Raw genomic sequence first — 26,301 nt, 5'->3', positions numbered from 1 at the left:
CAATGTAAATTTTAATATATTGATTAAAAAATCTCTTATATTATCCCATCCACCATCCATTTTGAAAAATCAGCGAGTTTCAAAAGAGTTTAAGAAGTTGAAGAGTTTTAAAACAAGCAATTTTGGCTCGTGTAAAGACTCGATGGCAATCTTGCAGGTGAAGTGCGCATGAGAGGGAGGATTAGTATATAAGTGTATGGGATGCCGACGTCCACCACAGAAAACAAAAGTCAGGTGAGGGTTAATTAATTAACTTTAACTAATTAGTTGGTTCACGGGTTGCTCCAAGATTAGGAAGTGCCCACGGGTGGCTCCCCAGTCACAATATGTATTCAAGATGCTTCGAGCTGGCGCCGTTATTTTGGCACCACATATATCAACATCTATATAAACATATACTTAAATTGGATTCACCGATTCGGACTTCATGTGAAGACGTTACACGATATATTCTTAAACAGTATGATTCTCGATGTTCAACAACATCGACTTTGATTATGATGGTGAAGTGGAGAGTTCGTAGTATAAACAAATTATATACAAATTATATATGCATAGTTATCTACAAGATCATATATATGGAGATAATTCTTTTTATTTATTTCAATATAATTGGATATATAAATATTGTTGGTCAAAAATATTTTTTCGCTGGCCCGAAGGGCCAATTCCGACGGACAAGGCATAACAAATGGGCGAATAATTCCACCGGAAGAAAGAATCCATTTAATTCATACTAATCAAAGCAAGAACCATGCCTCCTCATTCTTCTCTTTTTTATTATTACTAGTTGGACGGTCACGTGCGTTGCACGAGATCTGAATCAATATGAGTTATTTGTATATATAATTGTCTTTAAAATTAGGAGTTTATACCCCATATAGTCCATGGTTTATCCGTTTTATCGAATTTATTCTATGCTTTAAAAAGTGTCTAACATATCTCATGGTTTATATTTTTCTCCAAATCTATCCCGGCGTCATATTTCCGTCAACGTTTAACGGTCTTGCAACTGTAGTCATTTTTTATTTGGGATGAATTTGAGAAAAAAAAAAATAAAACCATGTGATAGATTTGGAGCCTACTAACGTTTCATTAACGGGAACATATAACGACGTGATAGATTTAGAGCAAAATGTAAACCATAAGATATATTAGACACTTTTTAAAACATATGGTAGATTTAACAAAACGGGAAAATCATGAGCAATATTAGGTAAAAATCCCTTAAAATTAAGTTTATATCACTGTGATACAGAAATAAATTTATTTAAGCACATTTTCTCAGTTTAGAATTTTTGAGGCGCGACAGTCAAAAAGAGCACCTAAATGATGTGCGTAAGCTGTAAAGTGGGTTTCCCTTAAATTGTAAAAAAGACTTGCTTATAGGAGAGAAGTCGTGCGATGTTAAGTCATACAGAACATCCAATTGGAAGACAGAGCATAAAGTAAACATAGTCGAGTAATGTATAAAAATAATTCTAAGGGGTTTGGCCGATTAAGGAGAAATTTATGTATCCATATGACCCCGGATTCGATATCTCTTGGAGCCACCGGAACACCTTTGGGGTGATTACCCGCTTCATGTACCGCCGGGAATTCACGGAGCCCTGGAGATTAATCAGACGAAACTTGGACACCTAGGCTTTGGGAAAAAAAAAAGAAAGAGCAATGTACAAAAATTATTGCAAAGTCGATGCTACAAAACAAATCTTAAGTCATGTTTATCACTTGTGTTATTTTATTGTGCAATGTCCGTTTATTGGAGCCAAAAAATAATGGAAAACTCTCAAGATTTTACAATAAATAGAAAAATTGAGGGACAAAATTGGAGAAAGTACTAAAAAATTGATAGTGCAACTGGAGATGAGAAACAACATAACAATTGACAAATACCTTTTTTTTTTAATTGTTACAATTGACAAATACATAATGCTCCATCTGGCGTACATAAATCCCTTGAGCTTTCTTTGTATAGGTCCAATACTTTTTTGGCCGAACAATTGTGGTAGATATTGGAATGAGTATCACTTGGAGCAAGTCAAGGCAATTTTAGTATGCTTGACTTCGGCAATTACCTTGAGAACCTTCCTGGGCTTGTTTTCTGATTTGTGAACCCTCGTGAGCTTTTTACCGATGTAAAGGGTAATTGGCATTTTTTTTTTTTGATAGTAAGGGTAATTGGCATTGCTAAAGAGCATCCACGTTTGCACTCAGTGAAAAAGGTAACAACTAATAAATGAATAGAAGTCGTCACCTTCAATCAATCTGAAACTCGAGCTACGATAAGACTATTTTCAATGAATAACTAATATAAGACTCTCGAGGTTATATATTGCTAAAAAAGAACTAACCACTTTCCAGTGCTATTTCTTCACATGGTGTAAGGGTTCCCTTGAATGATAAGGAAAAATATACAACGGCGAATAAAAGGCGCGACTATAAGTATTTCCATGAGTTATACGAGTTCCAGTGCCAATATTTAGAATGACACATTACGAAAAAGCTTTAGCTATTCTTGCGAAAAATAGTTAAGCATTACGAAACAGCCCTACCTTATCACAGGAGTTTATTCCGATTGAACAGTTAACTTCATTTCGTTATGCATAATGAAAAATAGTTCAGCGATGCATACAGTTTAGTTGAAGATTGAGTTTCCATGACAACAGAAATTTGAACACCACAGCTCAGAAATTCTTATCCACATTCATGAAAATCATCTTAAAATTTTCCAATACCTCGCAAAATAGCCCTTGACTGATCTACACGCCACGGCCAGTCAACTCCTTCAGGCCCATCTCTTTGAAAGGTAAAGTGCCTTAAATCCCACTTTCCCTCAATATCATATCCTGATAACCCATTGCGTTAGATTTTTTTTCATGAAAAATATGTTAATTGAGCAATTATATTCAGTTCAGAGGCTCCTTAAAAGTCTACATAGACTCCAATTAAAAGTATGATATATTTGTCAATGAAGGGCACATGAAATTATTAACATGATGTGTTATATTATTTAAGAAAAAAGTTCACAATTTCGAAAATAATGTCAACTATAAATCTTAATAAGGCTTTCCATTTCCACGTGATAAGGGAAAGACCGTACTCGATCAATTTAGAGCAACCGAATATTCAAGGATCAACTAACTCATCTTCTACAAGACCATTACTCAAGGCATAATAACGTGAGAATAGCTTGACAAGGTAAAAAATTCAACTGATTCAACAAGAAACATCAGATATGAATCTCTACTCTACACATTCAATCAAGGGAGTGTCTGCTCGGATAACAAATGGTTTGAAAAATTGGTGGACGAGGAAGATGCAAAAAATGTCATTTCACCTGAAGAAAATGAATCTTCAATAATTTTGACTGCTGCAATCTGTTTCTTGTATATGGTGTCTAATTTGCCAGCTTAATTACTCCAATTTTAAGTTTAGGAGATGAAAATGTGTGAACTCAAAGCACAAAAGGATCTTGCTAATTGCAGAACTGTCGAATGTAAGATCAATTATTTTTGGAGGGGATCGCACCTCTCAAAAAGACGACAAGTTCAAAGGTGCCTTCCTCCAGCAAGAAATTAGATCATTCCCCTTCACTCCAATAAACACCAGAAACGGGAAATCAATAAAAAGAGATTCATAGACAGAAGTGAAACAATAGCTCACCAGATTAACTCCCCCTTCAACACCATTACAAGAGCATTGACAAACCTATGCAAATTTCTCGACATCGCTCGAGTGAACTATTCTCATCATAGATATCTGATCCATAACATTACTATGCTTGGTTATGTTCCCACTATTGTGCCAAGTTATTTTCGAATTTTACTAAAAGGAGAGGAGTTTACCATACCATAAACGGAACACATATTTTTTATTACACTTGCAGTCCACCAAACATGATATAAGGATATCAACAATCGATTTAGTAATAAGCAGATTTCAAGATTAGACCTGATAAATATATATAAACAATAAAAATGACTATTTCCTCCATACTTTGAGTTGCAGTTTTCATAGGATATCTACCTTCAGAATTCTATGCATTATTCTCCTACTATAGTTGTCCATCACATTTATGCAGGCAAGCAGTACAACCAAGGAAAGAAAAATAATTTTTTCCTGCGCATTTTGTCGAGCATTTGGAAGGCATCAAAAGGAGGCATTTTGACAGTAGCAGCATGTAAAACAGGTGGTTTTCCTTACACGAAGGGAGTCGTGGAGGTTGATCAGCATGATGGCGTCCAAGGGTAGGGCGAGATTCGATCGGCATCACTAATGAACGGGCCCATACAGATAGTCCCATAAAGCAGGCAAAAATGGCCGTGACCTGCAGAATCAGCAGTCGGCATCCTCAAAGAGGGTGTGGAAGAGATTAATCAGCAGAGGCCGCAATATGGGTTTAGCAGGGCAAAGGACATGAGAGAGATGGAAGGGGTGGAAGAATATAGCGGGGTCAAGAGAAGTAAAAGTCACAGGGGTTGACGGGAGGAATTGCGGAGACGACGACAGACTTCTCGTGTAGAAATTGAGAGCATGACGCTGAGTAAGGCAAAGTGTGCGTCTGTTAGAGCGAGCAGACGAACAGACTGAACAGGAAAGGTTTAAGAGCGAAGCAGAGCGTGATGGATTAGGCGGCCTTGTGGTAGCGCTTGGCAGCAGAGAACAAATTCAAGGCGTACGTCGGAAGGGGACCATGGAAGTTAGAATGGAGAAGGCGATGGAAAATGGAAATTAGAATGGAGAAGACAATGGCAGAGGTGAACGTTGATTGTATTTGGTGGGACTGCATACATGGGGCAAACAAACATGCTAAGATGTTGTTGAGATCACCACAATAGTAAACCAAGATAAACGAGGAAGAGAAAGAAATTACACACAATATATGCATGGTAAAATCATCTCTTTACGAAGAGGAACACATTCACGAGCGAAGGGGATTTGATGGTGACTTCTTATTTAGTAACAAATAGTGAAGTGAAGTATGAAATGAGCGCATCCTCACAGACACAATGACCAAATCGAAAGAAGGAGTCATAACCCTCAAAGAGACTCATCCCAAAGTTTTTCACCAAAACATACTCACGCACTCACAAGATGCTCTCCTCGTACCTTACATCAAAACTCTTGACAGTATATAGAATCTCAATTTACTCTCAACATAGAAATTCCTATTTTATTTCTCCAATATATCCTTAGATATAATATTCAAAAGATAATGCGCTCCCAAATATGTCTAATATACTCGTATGACTGGTTCGTTAATCAGTGTTGACGAGTAAAATGGGATAAACCCCACATCAGAAAATAAAAAGGAAAATTCATGGGTTAATATATGACTTTGGTACCACCACTAATTCGGAAAATAAAAAGAAAAATTCATGGGTCAATATATGGCTTGGGTACCACCATTAATCAGCTTGAGCTTTTAAGTGGATATGGGCCTAAGCCCGTATAAGTCCAATGGAAATTTAATATGGTATCAGAGCCTAAGTTACGCGTATGCGTGCCTACACGCGTGTGCGCACCTACACCACGCTAGGCCCAATATGTCGAGTGCGCCTCGTGTTAGTGTCCCCCCTCGCCCGAGCAAGGAAGATGAGCCCGGCTCGAGTCGCCCGAGCACGGAAGATGAGTCCCGCTCGAGGTCAATTGTTGAGGGCGGGTGTTTAAGGGCACGTGACAACGTGTAGGTAGTAATAAACCACACGTTGTACGTGAAGGCGGGTGTTGAGGAGTAAAATAGGATAAATCCCACATCGGAAAATAAAAAGGAAAATCCATGGGTTAATATATGACTTGGGTACCACTACTAATTCGCTTGAGATTTTAAGTGGATATGAGCCTAAATTCGTATAAGCCCAATGAAAATTTAATAGTCAGCAACTATTAAGTTAATTTTCCACCCGTCTCATTGGTGCTTGGGAGTGCACGGCGGGGAGGGTACAGTCTCCGGAAGGAAATAACTCAACATCTCCTAGGGTTGTGAAATTGAAACGCGAAAGCCATGGAATTCCACGATTGAGAAGATTGTAAAGCAGGGAAGCTTGAACGCATACCTTGCTTTGATCAAAACGACTTCACCAATTCGAATATAGAAGAAGAATTTTGTTGATGAATGAAGGAGTACAAAAGCAAGGATGTAAGGATAGAATCTAATATAGAGACATGCGATTTGTATGTTTGTCAAATTCTATGACCTATCCATTTATTTACAGTCATTCTTGACCTTTGGCTCCAAAGAAAAAAAAAAGACGACTTAATTAGCCAAATAATTACTCAAGTGCACTCATTAATAAACAAGGACATTCAATCCTAATTGATTTCGTCCAATTATTGCACTTTCAATTGCCACCAAGCTCCCTGCCTTCTACTATTCCTCAACTCTCTCGGCCATTACATTCGTTCATGAGGATTTATGGCTCAATTTACGATTTCTCCAAATTAGCCCTAAACTATCTCCTCTTTTACTTTTAACCCGTCAAGATTATTTCCTCAATTTTAACTCCAAGAGTTGGAGTATTCTCGGGCTTTCTTCTTAAATAAAAAACAAACCGGCCTTCAAATGAAAGCCGTTTAGTGGCCTAATTTGTGCGCTTTTCAAATTTCGCACGGGCTTATTATCCCAACCCCTTTTTTTTGGGCCAAGACTCATCTCGGCCTACGATGATATCCTCATAATCACATACGAAGAATCTGGAGCATATATAATTTTGAATTTTTTTTTCAGTGCGAAACTTGGTATTTGGAACTGGGCTCCGACTAATCCAGTCGAGCCGAGTCGGTCCACTAAATGGTTTCCAACAACAATTAATTAAAACGTGAATAGGAAGATATGTCTTGTTTTCTTAATTGTCAAACTTCATGCAGTAATCTCCGGCTGCAAAGTCCAGAATTCCTAAATTGTAAACATTACTCCAAAATGACACTGATAATTTACAACAAGGAACGCATCTCCACATTGACGAAACTATGATAATGATAGGCAAGGATCGCCCCGACTGGCCGTCGATTTCTCCGGATCAAGCAGAAACATATTATTGTTGTTCATTCTCCTCTTATTTTTTTTTCTTGTCATCATATTATGGGTTTATGGGTTTATTATTTATTGTAAAAATTGTTTGGTTGTCTAAGGATTTGAACTCATGACCTCTTGCTTCTTATACTAGTATACTACCAACCAAACAACCACTACTTTATTGTTTTTTTAACTATACTTTTAAGTACTTATTAAAATTCAATATTTATTTTGAAGTAAGAAATATTACATATATTTATATTTTCTTACACTATTCTCATATATCTTTGAAATCATCATACTTCTATCTTAATTATCATAATTTTTTTTTAATAATATGAATATTTATTTTATTTTAATTAAATGTGCGGTCCGACCCATCGAACCCCCGATTGGACCCATAAACCCATGAACCCATACCCCTTCTGGTTCATCATCCGGTCCAGTTCTGATAACATTGCTTCTACTATTCCTCAACTCTCTCGGCCATTACATTCGTTCATGAGGATTTATGGCTCAATTTACGATTTCTCCAAATTAGCCCTAAACTATCTCCTCTTTTACTTTTAACCCGTCTAGATTATTTCCTCAATTTTAACTCCAAGAGTAGGAGTATTCTCGAGCTTTTTCCTTAAATAAAAAACAAACTGGCCTTCAAATGAAAGCCGTTTAGTGGCCTAATTTGTGCGCTTTTGAAATTTCACACGGGCTTATTATCCCAACTTTTTTTTTTGTGGGCCAAGACTCATCTCGGCCTACGATGGTATCCTCATAATTACACATGAAGATTCTGAAAAATATATAATTTTGAATTTTTTTCGGTACGAACCATGGTATTCAAAAGAATAATTGGGCTTCAGCTAATCCAGTTAAACCGGGTCGGCCCACTAAGTGATTCTCAATAACAATTAATTAAAACATGAATAGGAAGATATGCCTTGTTTTCTTAATTGTCAAACTTCATGCAATAATCGCCGGCTGCAAAGTCCGGAATTCCTAAATTGTAAACGTTAACCCAAACTGACACTGATAATTTATAACAAGGAACGCATCTCTACATTGACGAAACTACGATAATGATAGGCAAGGATCGCCCCGACTGGCCGTTGATTTGTCCGGATCAAGCAGAAACATATTATTGTTGTTCATTCTCCTCTTACTTTTTTCTTGTCATCAATCAAGAAAACATAATTAGGCTCACTACGCACAGCTTAACAGTTATGATAGTATGAAACTCAGATAAAGTAAAACATTCCATATGTAAGGCCAATCACTGATATTCTTATCTAGCCAATGTTCCTAATCGCCGTAAATTATCAACCATCCGATCCATGCTACCACCATTTGTTATGTTCAGCATTTATCAGATCTATTCAAACCAAGTATCACACAACTACTTAATTATTAGCTACGCATAATATCAATTAGTCCACCAATCCACTCCTAAATTTAAGTTTATCGGCCTATTTAATCCTTTCCTTTGATTACTTACTCTCTCCTTTCTCCGTGCTTCTCTCATTTTGGAAAAGTTCGTCAGTGATCCTATCTTGTCATATGATATTAGTAACACCACTAAATTGCAACAAATAAAGTTATGAGTGTTAATCACATTCACAACGTGAGTGAATCAAGTGCACCTGCTCTGATGTATCTCCCTGGAGAGCCCTAGCATCTTGGATGCATCACCTGAGGTGTCTCTCTCCCAGGCCCAGAGCACGGCGAATTGTCCGTCGACAATGCCAAAAAACAGTTGGCACAGAATGCATCTTAAGGTAATTCCCCTCAACTAAATGGGAACGGAACTAAAACCATTCCATTAATCATTACTTCATTATGTAAAATGATACATAATTGAGACAAACATTCAGGATAAAGTAGTTAAGAAGCTGTTGAAACTATGATCCTATGTATACCTCTTTCTATGCATGACATATCGGTCCTGTTTCTTCTAATTTAATCCCCTCCTCAGCTAGCCTCTTGTCCTTGTACACATACCACTTGGCACAAACCAAATATATAACAAAATTTAGGGCACTTAATATTGCCAGAAGCCCATAGAAATTGTATAATCTCCCTTGATTGAGATTGTCAGCTAGCCATGGCTTCTTGTGCCCTGTCACCTTGTGCACTATAGTCACCAACAGAGAGCTAAGGAAGAACCCCAATGAGAGTGTGCTTAGGAAAAGCCCTGTGCTCATGGCCTTCATCCCTTTAGGACACTCCCTTAGGAAGAAATCGAGTTGCCCAATGTAGATGAACGCCTCCCCCGACCCGATGAAGAAGAACTGCGGAGCAAGCCAGAACACGGTGATCGGGACCACCGCTGGCCAATTTCCTATGAGTCCGTGCAATCGGGCAACATGGAGCCGCTTGAGCTCAACCAAGGCCGCCATCGCCATGGTGATCACGGAGAACGCCAGCCCGACCCCGATCCTCTGGAGTGGGGTAAGGCCCTGGGGATTCTTCAGCAATCTTCGAGTAACGGGGACCACCACACGGTCATAGATAAGGACCGTCAGCAGGATGCTGCCGACGAAGAAAACAGTCAGGGAGGCGGGCGGAATTTGGAACCGCTCGATGTGGCGGTCCATGGTGGTCGCCTGAGCGATCGAGAACGTCATCATCTGTGCATGTATGGTCCAAAACATGATTGTTGTGGCCCAAATGGGCAACATCCTCAGCACCAATTTCACTTCTTCCACGTCGGTTAGGGTTGACAAGTACCATTGGTTCATCGGCATTTCGGGTTCCTTGATGGCTGCCTTGTCCAAGAAACTATTACACCATGACAACATTAAAGAAATTGTATATCAACATAATGATTAATCTATGAAAAGGGAATGATTAATATATATTCATAATTCATCATTCATGGGACGGTCGAGCATATTGGAATATATTTTCAATTTTGATGATCGTTATACATAAGATCAAGAAAGTGCTCAAAAACCTTTTGTATAGATAGAAAAGGTTAATTTTGGAAATAGAAATTTCACCCAAAAAATTGGAAATCGAAAATAGAAATAAGGGTAATTTTAGAAATAAAATGCGGTAAACGACAAGAATAAAAATGATAATTTTATATAGGGTAAATTACAAAAAAAAATTCAAATTTTGTAACATGTCTCAATTTTGTCCTAAATTTTGTTTTGTAACAAAAAAAATCATAAGTTTTCTAAAATGTCTAAAAAATGACCTCCGTTATAACTTCCGTCAATTTTTGCTGCTGATGGTGGGTCCCTTTAACAGTCCACGTAGGTCATACGTAGGCAAAAATTGACGGAAGTTATAACGGAGGTCATTTTTTAGACATTTTAGAAAACTTATGATTTTTTTTTACAAAACAAAATTTAGGACAAAACTGAGATATTTTACAAAACTTGGGTTTTTTTTTTGTAATTTGCCCTTTTATATATCTGTAATAAATAGAAATTTAAATGAATATTAGAATAATCAAAAGAGAGTCTAGCGCAGTCGCCCACGCTTTCGTATGACCACCAAGAGTTTACACGTTCGATACTCAGTGAAATTATCCGTGCCTCTTTATTAGTTATTAATATTAATATTTCTTATTAATTATACAAGGCTTATAGGCATTCTTTCTAACCGAAAAAGAAAAAGAAAAAGAAAAGATATTAGGTATTTCTCTTCTAATAAAAAGATTGAGATGAACATGAAATTTAACTTCATCATAAAAAGTAGTATCGAACATGAAGAAATTAAGAGGACTTACCGGAATTGCTTGCTATGGGGCAATATCTGCTTCTTTTTATTCTTGGGAGTCTCTACTCCAACCGCAACAATTTCATCCACATTGTATAGAGCCGATGGATCCGAGGGCAGCTCTAATCGCCGCTTCCTCCATGCGCTGATGAACACAGCTGCTATCTGCGTCAATGGGCTTCCAGCCAGTTTCTTAAACCGGTACCTCCTCGTGCCCAAGAGGAACACGAACAACCCGATTGCAACTGCTCCAGCACAGATGCCATAGCCCCATCCCCTTCCCAGGTGGTCCTGTATGTAGACGAGCACCGTGACAGCACAGAGTGATCCACTGTTGATGAAAAAGAAGAACCAGTTGAAGAAGGTAGTCATTTGGGCCCGCTCAAACTTGTTGGACTCGTCGAACTGGTCCGATCCAAACCCTGACACACTAGACTTGAGCCCTCCTGTGCCTAAGGCGATGATATAGAGGGCTAGGTAGAGGACCATCAACTGCGTCTCTGTTGCTGGAACACAAGGCGAGCCGGTGGCAGGGTTGCATTTCGGCGGGCGGAGCCCCGGAATTATTGTTGATATGGTCAAGATAGTGATACCCTATACTCATGGCCAAAAATTAAACGGACGCATTAATACATTCCTGTCCGAACCTCTTACCACCATATACCTAAGAAGGTTAAATATATGGATTAAACTTCCATTTGGAGCGTCCTTAAAAGAAGGTTAATCAAAGAGCGCCATGTCGTCATGATCGATCAAATGACTGTCAATGACCTTTCATATTAAATATTTAGTTTTAATATCTATATTATTTATAAAGTGAAAACATTTCCTTTTGATGTCACCTTTTATTTCCCAAGATGCCCATAATACATTCTTTCTAATTTATTACAACCGCTATATTTTAAACAATTTACTAATTTCATCAAGTAACTTTCAACCCACTTTCCTCTCTACCTGCTACTCTCTCTTTATTCTTATCACCCGTCCCTCTTATTTTCCTGTTTTCCCTAATCATTTCTCACTTTTTTTAACCCATGCATAGTGCGAGTATGTTTGTCTAGTTTAATAAAAAAAACATTATTTTTGAATACAGTTACTAGTTCATGAAATAAATAATTATAGTAAAACAAAGTTATTCCCTAATAAAGTGAAAACACTATTTCGAGAGAAATTTATTGATTTGAATGCAAGAATAATTTTATTAGATAGCAAGTTCTCTAATACTTATCAAATAGTAAATTCTCTTGCAAAATATTAGAGTTTTATCATTTTTGGGGCATTCTTGAAAGTTTTTTTATTTTACATGCACTATTTGGGAAAGTCCAAATAGATTATGATTTAGAAAATTTAAACTTGAGACCATGTTTAAGTAAAAAGTACATTTTGACATTGGATAATATAATATAATATGTATTATCAAGTGACCTACAAAATGATTTTTGACTTTTCTCTTTTATTCTGTTTTAGATGCTGAAGAAAAAGAAATGAAAAAGAAAAAGTACATAAACTATGTATTATAAAGTGATCTCCAATATGATTTTTTACTATATTTTTTTAAAAAAAAAACAAAAGAAGAGAGACAAACAAAAAAAAAAGAGAACTAAGATGAAACTGCCCATAAAATTGTCAAGTTTGACTTAAAAAAAGAAGAAGAAAATTACAGCAAACTTTTAGATTTTGATTTTACAATCAAAATGCTTCGGTTTTTTTCCAAAATCAAAACAAATTGGCATTAAACTGTTATTGTGGAGGCCGCACGTCCTGCGTGCATTTTTTTCTCTTTGATGTGGCATTTCAAAATTAACTTTTTAGGCGCTTGAATTGAAAAAATGAAATTAACTTGAACGTCTGTACTCCAAAAAAATAAAATTGAACTTATGGTTTAATTTGGAAATAATATGAAATGTGGTGATTTTACATATTATTTACCCGATATCTAAACATAGTATATACTGTTTTCCATAGCCAAGAAGAACCTCAAAGAAAATTTCAAATGAATTGTGAAGATCATGGATTGCTCTATATATATCATCACATTACAGAGAACTGAAGATCATGCAGGGAGCCTTACAATTGCCTGAACAGCCGCGAAGATTGCAATGGTTCGATACCTGTCAGATGAGCAGAATGTACATACACGCTGTTATCGACTTTAACAGGAACAATTGAAGAGGGTAAGAATCACTAGGCAGTTGGCATCAGATATTATTGAAGTCTATAGGCGACCCCGACCTGCCGAGGAATGTGTCCGCCACAAAGCCTCCAAAGAGGCAGAGCATGAAGGAGGTGCCCAGGAAGTTTGTGACTGTGTTTGCGGAGGCTGCGTTCCCCAGATGCATAGTTCCCGTCAAGTACGTCACTAGATTGACTGCAATCCCCAGCGTCGTTAACCTCTCGCACGCCTCACAACCTGAATACAGAATCATAAGTTAACCAGCCGGCCCGAAGTAAACATAGTGAAACATCCATGAGATTTGTCCAACTCAACTTTCATATGAATAACTGCGACCAAAAAATTGTCATACCTAGAATCATTGCGGCGCTTGTCCAGCCGCCTGTCTTGGACCGCTTGGCAGGGCGGCCTTTGTAGTTCCAAGTGTCGGGCACCAAATCGGGTTGCGACATTATTGACGTTTTCCTTTGTTCAGTTATAGAGGGAGATCCTCTTGTGGGTTATATGATTTTTGATCGGCTAATCAAAGCTTTGCTCATTACCTTTATATAGTACACTGGGCATCTGAGGTGCCCCCCACTAGTTGAGTGGGGTTATTCTCTAGAAAACTTGAAAAAAAGATTACAAAAAAAAAAAAACGTGTTTTAGTGCAATGAATTGATACCTATGATTCATGTATGAACATGAGAAAAAGGTTTAACAAAGTGGGCTCCCGACTCGGCTCAGATTCGGAAAACTCAAATATTCACTTAACCTATATGTATGCATAAAATTAGAAAGATTTTCAAAATGCTGGAGCTAAGTCCAAAACCAAATGTATTTTTATACGGTGTACGCCTGTGAAAACTAATTTTCATAAGCGGCTTCTATAATTGCTACATGTGTCCTTTTCATCCCAAGAACTAACACCGTTAATTTTATCTTTATAATTAAAATTATAAAAATTACCTTAAAGTAAACATTGACTTTCTATAAAAATTACAACTTATTGAGAGAAATAACCCTAAACAATATGGAAAAATTACACAAAACTATTCATATGTTCTCTCTTTTCCAACAATATTCTTTAACCTTCATGGATAGCAAAAGACCCAATAAGGGGGTCACTACTCTGCTCGATGATGGCGAAAGACTGATGTATACAAGTTAGAAATTTACACTTTTTTATTCCTTGTTTTATTTAATTTTTCTTAGTAATTGAATTATATATATTCTTTCATGAAGTCATTCATTATATACATTTGATTTAATTAAAGATTTGAGATTCTTCTCAAATTTTTCTGCTCCTTATGCAACCTTATAAATAAATTGTTACTTGGAGATGTTAAAGTAAAATTATATTGTATCACTTTGTGATTACCCATCTTCCGTTTGCTTGGAAATCAGTAACATCGCATTATCACAATACATATTATTATTTGATGCATCATCTTCAAGTATTTCATCTTTATTACGAAATTCCCATCAATCCCATCAAAATGAATTTTTGCTAACTTCTTCAGTTGAAAATTCATGGAGCTTGGAGAATATTGGAGAAGAGGACAAGGAATGTACAAAGAAGTCTAGAAATTTTGTATATTTTACACATTGTTTGCAATCATTTCTCATTTAATTTGTAATTATTATAAAAAGTTAATACTCTACGTATGGTAACTTTTAAAATTTTAGTTATAAAGATAAAATTAACTTAATAATTAACGTTGTCAATTCTTGGAATGGAAAATGACACATATCGCAATTATAGAAGCCGCTTGTGGAAAGTTGGTTTTCACAAGTGGTGCACGGGATAAAAATCCCAACAAAATACACTATTTCCACAATTATCTCCAGTTATTTGACTAAAATACCCTCGGTCACTTTTTGACCAAGCCTATGACTAGTCTCCTATCTATGATTCTTTCTTCCATCCAATTTCTTTTTCTTATTTCACTTCATAAATTAATTACGTTCTCTTCATTCACAATAAATAAATACATAAAATTAGGTTCTCTTCCTTAATTCCATGATCCCGTTATTTTTTTTCCATCACTTCCTGTTTTTGTTTATCTTTATTTTTTTGCAACTAGAGAACTTCGGGCACATATATTTCCCATCTCCTCTTCACATGTTATTCCTAGTTTATTTGAGCCAATCACTAATTTTGTCTTTAAATTTTAAATATAAGCATAAATTATCTTTGTCCATTCTTTTTCTTTTCTTCGTCATTTAATATTCTTTGTAATTTTTTTAGTTTTTCATTAATATAAGATATTTGTATAATAATTTTCAATATTTAAGAAGCAATTGAGTCAATATGGCATATTCATTGGTCACAATAAAAAGAAATCCATACTTGAAACATAACTTCCTATAGTTTTTTTAGAAATTAAAATCCACAAACTTAATGGAATTTTATACTCCACGAAGAAAAGCATACTACTTTGAAATATTTTGTGTCTCTACCTTTGAATGTCATACTACGATAAATATATATGAGATATTTCAAGCTTGTCGTGGTAATAATAAAAGCCCCCTCTTCAAATTACGTGGTGCATTTGGCAAAAACATTTCCGCTCTATACATATCTCAGTTGTAATAATTGTCCAAGATATCGAGGGGAAAAAAAATACATGATTAGAGTAAAACTTAAACACTTCTTGGAAGTATATATATATGTCATAAAATATGTTCGTATAGCACCTTATTGTCAGCTCAAATTTAATTCAACTCACAAGAAACAATGAAACATGTTCATTAAATTAATTTATAGACATCTTTAACAAATAAGTGAAACTCAAATAATATTAATGTGGAGAAACAATGAAACATGTTCATTAAATTAATTTATATACATCTTTAACAAATAAGTGAAACTCAAATAATATTAATGTGGAGAAACAATGAAACATGTTCATTAAATTAATTTATAGACATCTTTAACAAATAAGTGAAACTCAAATAATATTAATGTGGAACAATGTATTAAATTATAATGCAACTGAAAAGAGAGAAACTGATCATCTGCTCACATATATTAGAAATCATGAAATAAATGAACGTTAAAAAGAAAAACCAAGATTATTTAAGCAAAGAAAAGCAATAAATGTAAGTATGCAAAGAAATGAAGAAAATATATGATATCAATGGGTTCAAGGAGGGGGAGAGAAAATGAGAAAGAGGAGCGAAATTAAAAATTATAGATAGAAAGATAGTGTGAAATCGATTTGTAACGTAAATATGGAAAAATATTAGTTGGTAAAGATAATTATGAAATCAGGGACTAGCTAATGGACTTGCTCGGCATTTTAGTCAAGTAAACCAATGGTCGTGAACATGAATAAGCTTCATTGTGGAGATAGCCCCTCCAATTTACATTGGGTTAATTTCCCAAAAAAAAAAGTATATTCACTCTCTTTTATGTATGGTCAATATTGAAAGTGGCTGTAAATTTAAACATACACTATTGAAAGTCGTAAATTTAAGCATATACTATCGAAATAATTTTTTTTTATAGAAACTTTCAAAATAATTCAACTTGTAATCAACACTAACTCCTTTAACTTTTCCATCTATAACTTTTTTAATTTAATAAATAAAAATTGAACTTGAAATTAAAGAAAACTGAAAGAACAGAAGCATGAAATGTGAAATAAAAAACATGGTGATAAGAGTCCTCTTGAAGCCCCCCACCAATCACTATCGCGGCAGTCAATGGTGGCTTGTGCTAGGATTCTATTTTCTGGCATAAGATTTGCTACTTTAACAACACTACTTGCTTATTGAAAGAATGGTCAATCGAGCACGCTAATATTTGGATCCTCAATTTTTGTAGCGAGCTAATTAATACGCCGCTCTTCAAAAATTTTTATTGCTAATTTAGTCTCTAAATTTTAAAAAATATGATAAAAAGGGCCTTTCGGGGATCCAAGTGTTGGCCAAAAAATGGCATAAAGGGTCTTTTGTTAGAGATTTTAAAAATTTAAGAATTAAATTGATGATAAAATTTTTTAGAGAACTTGCGTGTTGGCTCGCTAAAAATTTAAGAAATCAAGTGTTAGCCGACTGATGGTATACATCCCACATTACCAGTGCCTCCTGTTAACGAGTTCCCAAACAGGACAATGGGTTTTGATACTTATTCTACACTAAATTATTAAGCGGAATATTCCAAGTTAACGTACGATCATTGTCAATTCACTATGCATTTTAGTTATCATTGACAATTCACTATGCAATTTAATTATCATGCAAGATCTCGTGACTTTATCATCACTTCGCTACAGCGAAAGGGGGCTTTGTAAAGAAGATAGGAATTGGGCTGAAAAGCTTGCCATTGTCATTCAATTGATCGGTATGTAAACAACTCAGACCTAATCAATAAAAGGAAAATAAGAACTATGACTAAAATAGGCTATGCTAAATATGTACAGAAATCTGTAGGAAAATCTTTCCATAATACTCCCTCTCAAGTTGGAGAATGAGGATTCCGAATTCCCAACTTGCTGAGAAGAAAATGGAATTGATCACGCCCAAGTGCCTTAGTAAAGATGTCCGCTAGTTGGAAACGCGTGGACACATGGGATGTTGCGACAGCTCCAGAGCGTAGATGTTGCCTGATGAAATGGCAATCTATTTCAATGTGTTTGGTGCGCTCATGGAAAACTGGATTTGAGGCAATATGGAGGGCCGCCTGATTGTCACAAAATAAGCGCATGGGACCAACATGAGAAATGCCAAGGGATCGGAGAAGAGAACGGAGCCATAAAAGTTCACTGACAGTTGCGGCCATGGCTCTGTATTCGGCTTCAGCGGATGATTTGGACACCGTCGTTTGCTTCTTAGTCTTCCAGGAGATGGGACTGCCGCCTAAGGTAATGAAATATCCAGTTAAAGATCGCCTAGTCATGGGACAACTAGCCCAATCTGCATCACAATAAGCCGTCAAGGACAGAGATGTGGGTCGAAGAAATATCCCTTGTCCAGGAGATTGCTTAAGATAGCGAAGTATTCGCATAGCAGCGTCCCAGTGATCTTGACGAGGATCCTGTAGAAATTGGGATAAAATGTGAACAGGATAAGCAAGTTCAGGCCTGGTTATAGTGAGATACAGTAGACGACCGATAAGACGACGATATAGTCCTGGGTCGGGAATGGGGTCGCCACTGTCCTGAGATAATCGATGTTGTTGTTCCATAGGAAAGTAAGCAGGCCGAGAACCAAGCATGCCGGCTTCAGTAAGAATATCCAGAGTATACTTCCGTTGATTAAGAAAGAGGCCGGAACCGCAACGACTAATCTCTATCCCAAGAAAATATGATAATGGACCGAGATCCTTAATGCGGAAGCATTGGTGAAGATAATCCTTAAATTGAGCACAAGAAGGAGAATCATTAGTGACGAGGATCATGTCATCGACATATACGAGGACAGCAAGAAATACACCATCTTGAGAGAAGGTGAATAGAGAGTGGTCTGCCTCTGACTGCCGAAAACCGTAGTGGATGAGAGCCTTGGCAAATTTAGAGTACCAATTGCGGGAGGCTTGACGAAGGCCATATAAAGATTTCCTCAACCGGCAAACTGAGCCAGCAGTGTTTGAACGAAAACCGGGAGGAAGGGACATGTAAACTTCTTCATCTAAGTCCCCGTGGAGAAAAGCATTGTTGACATCAAGTTGATGCATTTCCCATCCTTTAGCAATAGGAATGGTCAGCAAACAACGAACCGTTACAAGTTTGGCCACTGGAGCAAAAGTCTCATGGAAATCAATCCCTTCAATCTGGGTGAAACCTTTTGCCACGAGTCGAGCTTTATAACGCTCTATAGTACCATCCGCCCGTCTTTTAATTTTGAAAACCTATTTACAACCGATAGGTTTCTTACCAGGTGGAAGTGATTGTATGGCCCAAGTGCCATTATCCTCAAGAGCACGAATTTCTTCCGCCATAGCAAGTCGCCATTGTGGATCTTTAGCGGCTGCGGAGTAAGTCTTTGGCTCGGCTTCGGAATCAATGGCGGCAAGAAACGATAATTGTGTCGCATCGATATCCGAATAAGTAAGATAGTGTTCAAGAGGATGAGATGTACCTGAAGAGTGTGATGAAGTGGATAATTTGGTGAAGGGAGGAGAGTCAGAACAACAAGCAGTATGAGAGACAAAATCATTGAGCCAAGCCGGTGGCCGAATAGTTCGTGGAGCCTTAGAACGAGCAATGCTCTGTGCTGGTGGCTCAGAAGAAAGAGGTGGGACATGCTCATCAGAAGAAGTAGACTGGGTCGGCACAGGCCCAGTCGAGGCCGGGTTGGACGAAGCCACAGACGAATCGGGTGGAGCAGATAGACCGAGCGGACTGGGCGCAATTAAAGGCAATTGGGCCGAACGGGGCCCTGTGTTGGTCTGGACTGGAAGTGCGACTGGATTGGATTCCAAACTAGGTCCAGTTCCGAACTGGGCTGGTAGTGTAGCCGGACCTGATTCCATGGTTTGAGCCGGAACTGAGTCGAACGGGCTGAATTGCTCCCCCTGAGTTGCTGGACCCGAAGTATCAAGGAAAAGAAAGCCAGTATTAGTGGAGTTAGTGGGCTTGTCCTCGCTGAACGGAAACTCAGTCTCATAGAAACGCACATCCCTTGAGACAAAAATTTCACGATTCTCCAAATCATAAACACGCCAGCCTTTCTTCCCAAAAGGATATCCAATAAAAACACACTTTCTGGATCGTGGTCCAAATTTATCCTTGAGACGAGGACTATAATGTGCATAACAAAGACAACCAAGAACGCGAATATGCTGATAATCCGGTTTCTTATGAAAGAGTAACTCAAATGGTGTCTTGCCCGATAAGATGCTCGAAGGCGTGAGATTAATGAGGTGTGCTGCGGCAGAGATACACTCCCCCCAGAAATCAATGGGAAGAGAGGCTTGGAACATTAAAGCCAGAGCTACATTAAGAATGTGGCGGTGCTTGCGTTCGACTCGCCCGTTCTGTTGAGGCGTGTCTATGCATGAAGTTTGATGAATGATTCCATTGTCGGAAAAATAATCCTGAAGGACTCGGCTCATGAATTCCGATCCATTGTCACTTCGCACCGTTTTTACCGTTCGATCAAATTGATTCCTAACCAGCTTGCAGAAATTGATCAAGAAGCCCTGTGCCTCTGACTTATCCCGCAAAAGATAAACCCACACACCACGGCTAAAATCATCCACAATCGATAAGAAATAACGCGCACCAGTAATGGAAGAGACCTTGTAAGGTCCCCATATATCACAATGTACCAATTGAAATGGAAAAGAGGCTTTATTTGAGCTTATTGGAAAACTGGAGCGTGTCTGTTTTGCCCGACAACATATGTCACAAGGCTTATGATTGTCCGAATGATGCATAAAAATAGAATGATTATTAAACTGAACCCGGTAAGACGGATGTCCCAAACGCTTGTGCTAAATATCTTCTGTATCTGCTTTCATTGCCTGTGTTCTCTGAGATGATTGAGACACTCGTCGTAGTAGCCAGACCCCCCCGTGAAGTTCACCCACTCCAATCATACTCCCCGAGGTGCGGTCCTGAATAAAACAGAGGCCAGAGATGTAGTGTACACTACAGTTGAGTTCTCGAGATAATTGGGCCACAGACAATAAATTGCAATTAAAATCTGGCACGTAGAGAACATTGTGAAGAACCATATTATTCCCAAAAGAGACTTTTCCAATAAAAGTGGCTCTCGTTGTACCATTTGGGACATGAATAATTGGACCATCATTAATAGGAGTAATATGAAAAAGGTTATCCAAACTGCCAGTCATATGTCGTGAAGCCCCTGAATCAATAATCCAATCAATTTTTAAAGTGATCGGCACAAAATGCTCACCACTTAGTCGATTTATCTCACCGTCATCTCGTGAGACCATCGACAGAAGTTGCTGTAATTGACCCTCCGAGAGATGGGCTAATTTGCTGATGTCTGCCAACTGATCACCATGGGCCTGGGCCTGGGCCGCCATATGTCCTGCCGAACCGGATGGAACAGAAAGTTGGGCTGCTTGATTGGGCCGCCACTGCCCACGAGACGTTTGGGCCGGACGCGCCTGAGAAGACCCGCCCATGTGAAAATTACCGGATTGCCCCGAATTGGAGGATCCGAACCCGAATCCCATATTTCCTTTCTGCGCAGGAACAGAGGAGGATGGACCTCCTGTTTTGCCTCCATACCGAGAGTGTCCAGATGAAAATCCCTTCGAACTTCGTTGATTCGACTGATCGGAGTGCGGATATCCGTGAAGCTGATAGCATGTCGCTCGATGATGCCCATTCCTTCCACAGAAATCACAGAAAGGTCTTCCCTGAGGTTTGAAATTGCCTCTGTTGGTCCCGACAAAATTAGGGTTTGCACCCCCAAATTCATTCGCGATTTTGGCCGCGAAACCGAGCGCTTCTGAGCTGGAGTCCCTGCTTTGAGTGATTAATCGTTGCGTCTCATCGTGTGCTGCCATGGAGTGCGCCCGATTGACAGTCGGGAGGGGATCCATACTCAGAATTTGGGATCGAATTGTAGAGAAATCGGGATTAAGCCCGATGAGGAATTGATGAACCCTCTCCTTCTCCTTATGGGCAGCGAGCTGAGCCCCAGCATCACAGCTGCACACTGGTAAGTTGAGATATAAATCTAATTCGTCCCAAAGAGATTTCAACTTCGAATAGTACTCAGAAACCGATTTCTTTTCTTGTCTGAGCAAGCATATTTCGGTCTTGAGCTGATGGATTCTTGTTTCGTTTCCTTGCGAGAAACGCTCCTTGAGGTCATCCCACAGTACCTTAGCATTCTTTGCCCCGGCTATAGAGCTCTGCAGATCTTCATCCAAATGATTAAAAATCCAAGAAACAAGCATAGAATTGCACGTTACCCATTGTTCATGGTGAGGTTCTCCCTCTGCTGGCTGCTTTACTTTCCCTTCGATGAATCCAAGCTTATTCTTAGCCTGGAGTGCAGTCTGCATTGCTTGTGACCACATATTATAATTTCTGCCATTGAGCTTGCAGGAAATTAACTGAGTTCCGGGTCCATCCGAGGAAGAGAGAAGATACGCCGGAGGTATGACATTACTGCTTTCTGTTCCTTTCGACATTCTGATAGATTGAGAAAAAAAAAAAAACTGACTGATGACGCTCAGTTCTAAACTGGCAGGATAGAAGCTCGACCCAGAATATGGTCGGCAAATTGAAGTGTGACTGATTCCCTTAGGATCTACGCTCTGATACCATGTAAAGAAGATAGGAATTGGGCTGAAAAGCTTGCCATTGTCATTCAATTGATCGGTATGTATACAACTCAGACCTAATCAATAAAAGGAAAATAAGAACTATGACTAAAATAGGCTATGCTAAATATGTACAGGAATCTGTAGGAAAATCTTTCCATAATAGGCTTTGGCGACATTTTTTTTAAACCTTGGCCAACGGTTTAAACTTCAGGAAAACACTCCCGACGTTTTTCGTCACCTCTGCCCCAGTGAGAGAAGCTTCGCGATGCTTTTAGAAAAACATTGGAAAAAACCACCCTAGGCCGACGCCAAACCTTATCTAGGCCGACGTTTACAAAACATGGTCCAAAACCATGCATATGCCAACGCTTGGAAATGTCGGCCTAAAACATGCCTAGATCGATGCCTCGAGAGGTCGACCTAATCAAGACTAGGTGACGTTGAGGAAGCATTAGCCAAAAATATGCCTAGGCTCACGCTAAAAGTGTCAGCCCAGACCATTTTAATTAAAAATTGACAATCAATTGTTAACAAATTAACAACATGTTGACAGTGGTAAACTGTACCATTGGATACATTTACCACTGACAACAGGTTGTTAAGTTTTTGACAATCGATTGTCATACCCTAGAAATCAAGAAAACATCACAAATTGTTCAAAGAATCACACTACAATTTTCGATACTTAACACAACTTTGAATCATTAAAATCTAGCATAAACTTCTTATATCGATAAAAAAATCATCATACATTAATAGAAGTTCTCATTCAAATGAAAAGGGTTAAAAGTAATGAAAGAAATTGAAAGAGAGAGTCCACTAGCATGAGAGATCGAGGAGGGGAGTCCACTAGCAGCAACAACTTTGAGAGGTCGAGGAGGAGTCACCAACAGCAGTAGCAGCTTCAAGGAGAGACAAAAAACTGCAGCAAAACGGAATGGAGGAATTATAGCAGCATGTCAAGAACAGGTTTGAAGGAAGATGTCAGGACCATCACGTTGGTTTTCCCATGGTTGATGTGTCCGATGGTGCTAATATTGAAGTGCAACTTCTTCCTCTCGAATTTCAAAGGTGATTAGGGTACGATCTCAGGAGGAGTTGGTATGAAGGTGACGATGGGGAAGGACAAGGCCAGATAGAGGAGGTGAGAAGATGGAGGACGATAGTGGAATCGATGATGAGGCAAATGAAGAGTGGAGGAGGGAGGAAGGTTGTAGTAGTGATGGTGGTGGAGTGAAGATGATGATAATGGAAGGTGATGGAGAATGATGGTGGAAGATGGTGATGGCGATGGAGATGGCAACGGAAGGGAAGGGATGATTAAGAAGAATGAGGGAGGGAGTGGAAAGGATTGTCTTTATATGCAACCCAACCTTTGAAATTTTTGGATTTTGAAATTTTCAAAGGCTGGGCGGGAAAGTTCCTCTTCAGACTTTGAATTTTTTTGGCTTAAATAGCTTTGGTCAATGTTTCGTAAAGTGTCGGCCCAAACACTCTTAGACTGACATCTAAAAAGTCGGCTCACGTCGATCTCATGTGACAACACATTGACAATGCTATGACAACGTGTTATCACTTGAGATCGACATGGGTCGATGTTTAAATGTTGGCCCAAGGTTGCTTGAGCTGAGACAACAGTTTCGACAACACATTGTTTTATTTGTTATCATATACGGAAGTCGAGTCTTTGAAGGTTCTTATTCCAAAATTATGGTAGAAACATATAGAACTCGTCATGTTATTTAGGGCCCCTGTATTATAAGAGATGTTATTATCATAATTTTCAATTAAATAAAAGTATACCTTTGTTTGAAAGAGTAATCAGTGTAGACATTCACCCACGATTCGGAACCAAGAGATGACGGGATTGAATCTTACAAGTGTTAACTTTGTGGATCGCGTTTTCTCTTCCTCCACCAATTAACATTACGTGTAAATATATATATGTATACATTGCATCGTATTAATGTCATAAATTATGGGTTGGACAAAGGATTTGCTAGTCATAAACAAGTAGGATGGCTAATTAGAAGGTAACGTAGTTGGTCAGTCTAACTTTTCAGTCTTATATAAATCGATCTCATACTAGTTGAAAATAATTAATTCGGTATGTTTATGTCTCTTTCATGAAACATAATTATGTGTTTCAAGCAAGATATGAACATGATACATACTTTCAATTGTTCAATTGAAATCTTGTGATATATGGTCATGCTTATCGATGATGTTCTTTAGGTTTGGAGGAAATCTAGGACATAAGAAATTACAAAGTTATTTTATATGATCGAAATACTGGCATTAGTTTGGTCTTTTTATTTTACTTTGAAAATGTTGTATTGTGGTTTTTCCTATAGGTTTTAACATATATGCTTGCATATAAGTTAGTCCTTCATATATCCTCTTATTTTAAGGACAATGTCTTAGCTTCTTGCTTGGCCTCTTGGAGCTCGTACTCCAACAGCCAAAAATGTGATCTTATAAGGGACTCGAAGCCATATTGTTTACACAATAGATGTCCAAAGCTTTTGCAAGTTATTTTCGTCAGTAAATCGGTCTTTTGATAAATAGCCGCTGTGAATTTTAGTCAATCGACAACGTACATAGAAATAAGTTAGCAATTCTCTTTTCAGGTGGAGACACCTATTGAAGGCCAACGTAGATTTTGAATTATTAATTTCATTAACATCATCATCAATGATATCTTGTGTTCCATAATGACATTGCCCTTCTCATTATGACCTCCGAATACCAGTGACAACAAATTGTTATATAGTAACAATGTGTTGCCTCTCACACTTTTGTACTTTGATAACACATTTGACAATATCTAGTAGTGAAATAACAATCTGTTGACAAATTATTCCAAATTTTCGAATGAGTGGGAATTTTGCCGCTCGAATTTTTTTTCAAAAACAAAGGTTGTCACTTTTTAAATGTCGACATTGATCAACAAGTGTCGACCCTGCTCTCCGTAAGGAGAGGTTTTTTATAGAGTCGGAAAAAGTTCTTAAAGCGTCGGCATAGGGACAAAAAAAACAGACTCTTTTCAAGGCGTCACCTAAAGATGGTTCAATCCCGATGTTTTTCAAAATGTTGGGATTGACAGATTCCGACCAATTGTTCCTGACGTTTTGCGCTGCGTCAGGATCAAAACGTTGAGCTAGATCCATTCTTTTGTAGTGCTTTTAATAGAATGATCATCGTTGATGGGGTATCTTTATGTCCATACTTTCTATCACTACTAGAAATCGCGTGCTTACCGAGGGAACGCCCCCTCGAGTAATCACTTGGTAAAATTTTTCGGCAAATTATTGAGGGAATACCGAGGGACCATTCCCTCGAAATTTACGGAGTAAACCATTCCTTCGGCAAAATTAAAAAAATTAAAAGGTAGAAAAAAATAAAAAAAAATATATTAAAAATCTAAACAATTACAACAAAATACAAAATTGTTCTCCACATGATATTTAATTTTTTAAAAAAAAAATTACCAAGGGAATTACTCCCTCGATAAAATTTAAAAAATTAAAAAGAGTTACTGACTATCTTATAAATTACAAATTGTAATAAAAAGTATTAAAATATTTTATACTGTATAAATTATAATACTAATTTTGTGATTAAGATAAATTAAAAGACTACCTTATAAATCATAGAATAAGCACCAATGAGAAAATAATACTAGAAATAAAACGTATATCAAATAATAAAATCAAATGAGAAAATTAATATTAGTCTTACAATAATAATTTTAAAGAGATATATCAAATAGAAATTTTATTTCTTGAAATGAATATTATTATGCATAAAATAATATAATTTATACTAAATATAAAATCAATTTAATTAAGGATTGAAAGTGATAAATTATATGTATCTTTGAAATGAATTTAATTTAGGATTGCCAGTGTTCAAAGCGTATTATTGAAATTAATTTAAGGCTGAAAGTATTAATGATTTTATATTAGTTCAGCAAAATATATATATATATATGAAATTAATTTAATTTCAATATGATAAATATTTTAAATTTAACTAATAATTAAAGATTGAATAGGTAAATATAAATTTGTAGTAAAAATTTCATGTTACGCATGGATCAAGAAAATTACTTATATCTATGAATTAATGCGCATATATATGCAT

General features: G+C 37.4%; 1 protein-coding gene and 1 long non-coding RNA gene across 2 annotated transcripts; both read right to left on the bottom strand.

The window, feature by feature from the left end:
* Positions 1-2,578: 2,578 nt before the first annotated feature.
* Positions 2,579-5,050, bottom strand: LOC116209702. Its single transcript, XR_004157326.1, has 2 exons — positions 4,207-5,050; positions 2,579-2,849 (listed from the first exon to the last, which is right to left on the bottom strand). It is a non-coding gene; the product is annotated as an uncharacterized LOC116209702 (long non-coding RNA).
* A 3,767-nt stretch (positions 5,051-8,817) lies between these two features.
* On the bottom strand, positions 8,818-13,444 carry LOC116194088 (protein NRT1/ PTR FAMILY 6.3-like). The gene is made up of 5 exons (XM_031522807.1): positions 13,267-13,444; positions 12,974-13,151; positions 12,813-12,852; positions 10,752-11,335; positions 8,818-9,793 (listed from the first exon to the last, which is right to left on the bottom strand). The coding sequence occupies exons 1-5, from the start codon at positions 13,364-13,366 to the stop codon at positions 8,938-8,940; spliced, it is 1,758 nt and encodes a 585-aa protein (XP_031378667.1). The 5' UTR covers positions 13,367-13,444; the 3' UTR covers positions 8,818-8,937.
* Between the last annotated feature and the right edge of the window lie 12,857 nt (positions 13,445-26,301).

This window comes from Punica granatum, chromosome 1, assembly GCF_007655135.1.
Source record: "Punica granatum isolate Tunisia-2019 chromosome 1, ASM765513v2, whole genome shotgun sequence".
In the NCBI taxonomy this organism is placed as follows: Eukaryota; Viridiplantae; Streptophyta; class Magnoliopsida; order Myrtales; family Lythraceae; genus Punica; species Punica granatum.
The sequence above is the reverse complement of the archived record's forward strand: the minus strand, read 5'-3'. Positions and strand labels throughout refer to the sequence as shown.

Bases quoted from the DNA above. Each gene is read 5' to 3' on its own strand.
- LOC116194088 (XM_031522807.1), bottom strand. From the start codon at position 13,366: ATGTCGCAACCCGATTTGGTGCCCGACACTTGGAACTACAAAGGCCGC. The intron at 13,152-13,266 runs GTATGACAATTT...TTCTGTATTCAG, and splicing joins AAGCGCCGCAATGATTCTAG to GTTGTGAGGCGTGCGAGAGG. The intron at 12,853-12,973 runs GTCGGGGTCGCC...CTCATCTGACAG, and splicing joins GCGGACACATTCCTCGGCAG to GTATCGAACCATTGCAATCT.